Here is a 6,489-nt window from a genome sequence, read left to right as displayed (position 1 = left end):
TCAGAATGTCTGACGGCGCTGTTTAGGGGGGTCCAATCTACGAAAAATTACATCCGTCTAAAATCCAAATCGGATATCGGGCTGTCCGGTGGATATAAAAAAGATTTATTAAACATCCGACCTCGACATCTGTCGGACATCCGACAGACTGCCTTGTGTTATGTGGGTCGTTGGTTAGAGGCCTTAACCATTAAGTATGCCTTAGTTAATGTATGTTTTTGCAAGAACGTTCTGAGCCCGGGTAACAGTAACGTGTGGACCAAGTGAACTGCAATTTTTTGTGACCTGGATTAGCCCCGTTAAGATGCCCCTAATTCGTGTAAATCATCGGAAACAATGTAGACTGCCTAGAATTGAATTTGAATAATTCGTTCGCTTTAACAGTGTTGACCAGTTTTTATACAGCTTGTTTTTAAAGATGTCAGAGGGACAAAAACCGATAAGATAGGCAACCCTCAGCCGCTTCATCAGACCAATTAAGCTTACTACAGGGTAAGGAAATGAATATGCCAAGCCTGGCAACCTTTCCGGACAACTTAGCGCGGGCTCTTGTTCTGTCGTCTGCTCAAAATTATCGCGTGTTCTTTCGGTTGGACTCTTGCCTTTGGTAGCTCTTGCGTAAGTTATCTTCTGATCAAATTACTCTAGTGCTGTGACTACTTCCCCTCAGTAATTTTAATTTCTCAACAAGTTACGTTAAAAGCAGTTCGATGGCTTCTGATTCAGAGTAAATTGGGTTTGAAAACTCTAGACGAAAACGAAGAGACTACGAAGATCGGTCTTAATCACCGGAAATCCCGTCGGACCCACTTTTTGATCAGAATGGGATAGGTGGACGTGAGAACTAATTGACTCTGCCTCGTTCAAAGAAAATACAAAGAGATGAAACGGTAAGTTTCAGTATTTTGAAGAAGCGTGAGAAAAAATTTATCAGTTGTTGTGCAAAGGCATAGAAAAAAAAACTAGCCGAAGGAACTTGGTGGGCGTTTTTCGCCATCATTTTACAGAAGTTTTATTTCAGAAAAACTGGTAGTGCTGATTTTAGACGATTTGATGTATCAGCGGCTAGCAGTTGTAAAAAATTCCATAGCCGGAAAAGGTTCGATTGATCTTCACGAAAAGATTTTTTAAAATCCACCAAAAAGTTTTAGATGCTACGGACCCCCTTTTATTTTTTGCAACGAGTTAAGACGGCAGTAGAAATGGCTCTTCGGGAGACTACCCCTACTTGAACGGAGGTTATCAGGATCCATTCCGTAACCGAGGTGCGAGTCGTTTCCAATTCCCATAGTCATGGGCGGCGAGGCGGCCAGTCATGGCTCGCCTCGTATGTAATAAGTGATATAACTGCTATGCTTCCTTATGTCGATAAACTTTCTCGTACGTTAAGGCTTCTCTTTTAGAGCTGGTATCCCATTCAGGAACCAATTCAGAGTTTTTCATCCAGTTGGAAGACGATATCAAATGATCCCTGGGTCTTGAGCGTAGTATCGGAGTGTTTCAAGCTCGAATTCAGTCAGCCCCAGCATCTAACATCCATATGTCTGAAACTCAACTTAAGATCTGCAATGAAGAGGTTTCCGGGTTGATCCGAAAAGGTGTGGTCGTAAAGGTCCCAGTTCAATGATTTGTCAGTGGTTTATTCTTGGTTCCCAAAAGGTGCGGTGCCTGGAGGCCGATTGTGAATTTGAAGGCATTGAACAGTTTCCTTGTTTACCATTACTTTAAGATAGAGGGTCTCAGTAACGCTTGCCATTTGCTAAAGCTCGGATGTTGGATGGCGAAAATTAATTTAAGAGACGGTTACTTTACTGTTCCAATTCACCCCTCATACCGCCGTCACTTGCAGTTCAGATGATAGGAAAGAACGTGGAAATTTGTATGCATGCCTTTTGGTTTAGCATCGGCACCGTGGGTGTTTACTAATACTTTAAAAACAGGTCGTTTCCTGTCTACGAGCACCAGACATTAAGGTTGTTATTTATTTAGACGATTCTTTTATTTGCGGTGAAAGCAAAGAAGCAGTTGTCAAAGAGGTGAAAATGTTAAGAAACCTCCTTGAGTTGTTAGGCTTCGTGATAAATGAAGTAAAGTCGGTTGAGACCCCATCACGGCCCAGATAGCACAGGTCAGTCCCACGGACATGCGCAGTTTATCAAAAACACAGATATGCTTGATATCCTACGGACATCGGTGCAACTGCCCGATTTCCGAACTGGCTGTCCCTCGGGTATCAACTGAATACTACAAGACCTGCCGGGAAAATGCTGTTACACATTCTAAGAACATCCGAAAGGACTTATTTTGGCTATAAATAGGACATACAAGCGAAAACAACATACCCGAGTCAGGATTCGAGCCCGGGTCTCCCGCGTTGTAGTCGGAGTCTCTGATGTCTACGATTGTCAGGGTTTACTAATACGGATACCTCTATTCGGAATTCTTCTGTGACAGGGATATTCCAAAAGCAGGAAGGGGACCAGACGACCGAGAAACATATCTTGGAACACCGATCGATTGATCATTGCGGTTCCGTCCTCCCACTGAACTTATCCCTAACCTTGACAAGATTGTCGCCTCTCACCTCACACCATGGAAAAACTTAAAATTTTCCGTAGTCACCTTGTTTTCTCCCTTTCCCACCACCTCGCTTCGGTTCGGATCCTGAAAGAATGTTTTACCGAACTGGACACTGAGTGTAGGAATTTTCTAGGCCTTATCTGCAACTTACCCAACCACGTGAAGGTCCCCTTTTTCTACGAGGACCGGCGGGTTGCCCGGGTAGCATTCAATATTGCCCAGTTCACACACGATATTGAATTTGATCTGGTTTGCATCTGGATTTCTATTGAAAATTTTGAGGTTGGTCCTTTACTGGGTACATTTTGGTTTGTGGTTTTTTTAATTCTGATGTTACTTTAAGTTTGGTATGAGTTAGAATTGACTAAGAAATACGATACATGGATGTCAATATTGGGACAATGTTGGTCCATTTTACAATAGTATGCTGTCTTTCCTATCGGAAAACAGTAATTGAGCCAGCATAGAAATAAGCTAGTACGCCAACATCAAACATGGATTGGAAAACTATATTGGGCCAGACCATTATATAGCGTTTCTTTTTTGAACTTGCAGGCCAATACAATCTGACAATGGACTAATATTGAAATAAATATGGTTAAGATGTATTTTGTTTATTTCGTAAGAATAGGATAAACAATGTCCAGCCAATATTGAAGTACTATAACTACCAATACGTTTATTACTTTTCAAACTTACATAGGATCAATACCTTAAATTGGCTTTGAAACATACGGAACCTACAGCACAGTCTCACTATAGGATTTGTATCGGCTTTCGAATCTAGAAACAACACAGCGAATTGATGGCTGGATAGATAGCAATTGTACAACCTGAATTGGTGTATGTTTTATTCATTAAATCTATACGCCTTCGTGGTTTTCCAGTACTAACCAATACTGTATTCCAATTTACAACCAATATCAGAATAACGGTATCATAAACACAATAAACAGACGATGGAAACGCATTCAGTTCGCAACAACAGAAAAGTACATCTGTTTTTTTAACGTTTGTGTAACAACATGCAAAAAGTATCACGATTCTCCAAGAAACGTGCTGTTGACCAAGAATTGGCTGAATTGTTGAAATCTTTAAAGCAATCTAGCATTCAAACTGTTGTAGAAAAATCACCGGAGTTTCCAGTTGTAAGGTAATGTGCACAATATATCTAGGGATTTTATTTGTTTAACATTTACAGTTACGTACATAGAAATGAAGAAGTGAACCTTTTCCCTGACGCGGATGATGAAATTGTCCAACAAGTAACACAGTTGCCTGCTGGCAAACCGAAAATCATTGCCAGGCCTTACACTTCTGCTTCTTATGATATTCCTCCTACTGACACACTTGGCTCTGACGGAAACAATGCGTTTAGTAACGACAACATTCTTCGGCATATTTCAAGCAAGGAGGACATTATGAAAGAACTTGCCTTATTATATGTTAGGAAAAAACTCTCTCTTAGTGCCGTTGGAGCTATTGCTAAGTTAATAGTAGCACTAGGGCATGATATACCGATTGACCCTAGAAGTATTCTCCAAACTACAAACACTCCAATCCGTAACAAGTCATTCCATCATTTCTCCTTGAAAAATGGTCTACTGCAAAAGTTGAAGAAAGGTATGATTGGCAGTGGCAACCTCACTATTAAATGTCAAATCAACATTGATGGTACTCCTGTTTTCAAAACTAATTCCGTCGACTTATGGCCAATACTTTTTCGAGTGGTCAACTCCCTTGATTCGTCGCCTTTTGTGATTAGCATTTTTGCAGGTAAAGGAAAGCCTCCAAGTTTAGAAGAATATCTAAGACCATTCCTTACTGAAATGATCCAACTGCAAAGCGAAGGTGTTGAATTCGAAAGCAAATGTTACTCAGTTGAGATCATTTCTTTTGTTTGTGACGCACCTGCTAGACAATTTCTGAAGGTCATTACTGGGCATGGAGGCTATGGGGGCTGTGAACTTTGTAGTCAAACAGGCGTGTTTGACCCAGTTTACCACTGCATGACTTTCCGGGAGTTGGTCGACATTTCCCTTCGTACCGATGACACTTTCCGATATCAGATACACAAGAACCATCACAAGGGAAATAGTCCTTTGTTAGATTTGAATATCAACATGATATCAAGTTTCCCTTTGGACTATATGCATCTTGTCCTTCTTGGAGTTTTTAAGCGACTGTTGACGATTTGGACAGGGGACTGGAGCAAAAAGCACTATCAACATAGACTTGGAACATGGGATAAAACCCAACTTGAGAAAAGACTTCGTCGAATTCGGCATTCATACCCAGAGGAATTTCACCGAATTACCATAACATTAAAATACCCCAAACAGTTGAAAGCCAACGAACTCCGTACAGTTCTTCTTTATACTGGACCCGGTCTCTTTAAGGGAATTTTGTCCAGCGAGAAGTACATTCATTTTTTATACCTCCATTTAGCTATTCGAATTCTGTGTTCTCCTACCTTATCCAAAACTTACTCCCACTTGGCAAGAAGTTCTCTGCAATATTTCGCATTTCAGTTTGGCGAGATTTATGGCAAGAATCACCTAATTTACAATGTTCACTCACTTATTCATATAGTTGATGACTGTGAGATCCATGGCACACTTGATTCTAGTTCTGCTTTCCCATTTGAAACTTTCCTGGGCCAAATGAAGATGCTCGTAAGATCTCAAAACAAAGTGCTCGCACAAATTGTTAAGAGAATATCTGAACTTGAGCATGTTTCACAGTTGGAATCAGCGAGCAAGAAATCAATTTTTGGCCATGAACGTCCAGTTGATATGCTGAGAACACTGAAACATCATGTAAAACCGAGTACCAAAAAAGACTCCTTTTACCTTTGCGAAAATGGCATGGTTATCAAAGTTACGGGGTTCTCCAACACTCAAATATCATTCAAGCCCTTCATATTAAGAGGTGATTTCTTTTCGAAACTAGTGAAATCTACAAATCTAGACATCAGCAAATCGAGCGGAATGGAAGAAAAGATTGAAACCGCTCTAATTGATGATTTGCAGTTGCATTCTAAATGCTGGGTTATACCCACTGCCAAAGGTTGCTGCATCGTTCCAATATTACACCATTCAATATGAAGACAAAGCAGGTAACAAAATAATCTTATTTTCCCCACAATTTAGATGGAAACATAAAATTTTACGTTTTGTTTTCGTAGATCGGGTTGCCAGGAGAGGAGCAATATTGGACATGATTATACATCGAGAATTCGAGCTAACATTTCAGCCCTTGTATTTTTCCATTTTAGTACATTAGCAAATTGTATTGTTGAGAGGTTCTGAGTACATAATTTGTTTGTTAATGGTGCAAACAATCATCAACAAAAAACCGATCTGAACTACCCGAAAAATTGACGATCTGTTGCGATCGGTTCGGGTCCTCCAGAAACGGATCGGTTAGCTCTTTTATAAGATGGCTAGGGCTCGGCCCCGCGTTAATCGGGTAGCTTTTGGGTCGATCGGTTAGGTAATTTCGGTTTTCGGTGCGGTTCTATCGGGTTCGGGGGGCCTTTTTTCCTGCCCATGGGCATTTGGGTCGACTTTCGGGTAAAACCGGTGCAAGGGAGGGAAGCCAATGGCAATGGGTTCCAAAAACCCGGTTATTTACCCGGATTACACGGCTTTCTGACCCCATTACCCGACTTTTGCCCCGAATCTTACCCAGAAATTTTATATCAGTTCAAAATTCGTGAAATTCTTCGTGTTTTTCATGTCTTTCTAATTTGGCGCCACAGATCCGCCATTTTTTCAAGATGGCGCCGGGGCTATCGGTTTCACCGGGTATTTTGAACTGAACCGAACCGCTTGAAAAGTACCTACCCGGGTCATAACCGATAGGCCATTTTTCGGGTAGGTCGGTGTGGTTTTTTGGGGTTCAGGT

The 6,489-nt window shown here is 41.1% G+C and overlaps 1 protein-coding gene across 1 annotated transcript; it reads left to right on the top strand.

Moving 5' to 3' along the window:
• Positions 1–3,733: 3,733 nt before the first annotated feature.
• LOC116934003 lies at positions 3,734–5,687 on the top strand. Its single transcript, XM_045178425.1, has 2 exons — positions 3,734–4,076; positions 4,194–5,687. Exons 1-2 carry the CDS (start codon positions 4,002–4,004, stop codon positions 5,685–5,687), a joined length of 1,569 nt encoding a protein of 522 aa, XP_045034360.1. The 5' UTR covers positions 3,734–4,001.
• The last annotated feature ends 802 nt before the right edge of the window (positions 5,688–6,489 follow it).

Source organism: Daphnia magna, linkage group LG8 (genome assembly GCF_020631705.1).
Source record: "Daphnia magna isolate NIES linkage group LG8, ASM2063170v1.1, whole genome shotgun sequence".
Taxonomy (NCBI): Eukaryota; Metazoa; Arthropoda; class Branchiopoda; order Diplostraca; family Daphniidae; genus Daphnia; species Daphnia magna.
This window is presented reverse-complemented; position numbering and strand designations above follow the sequence as displayed.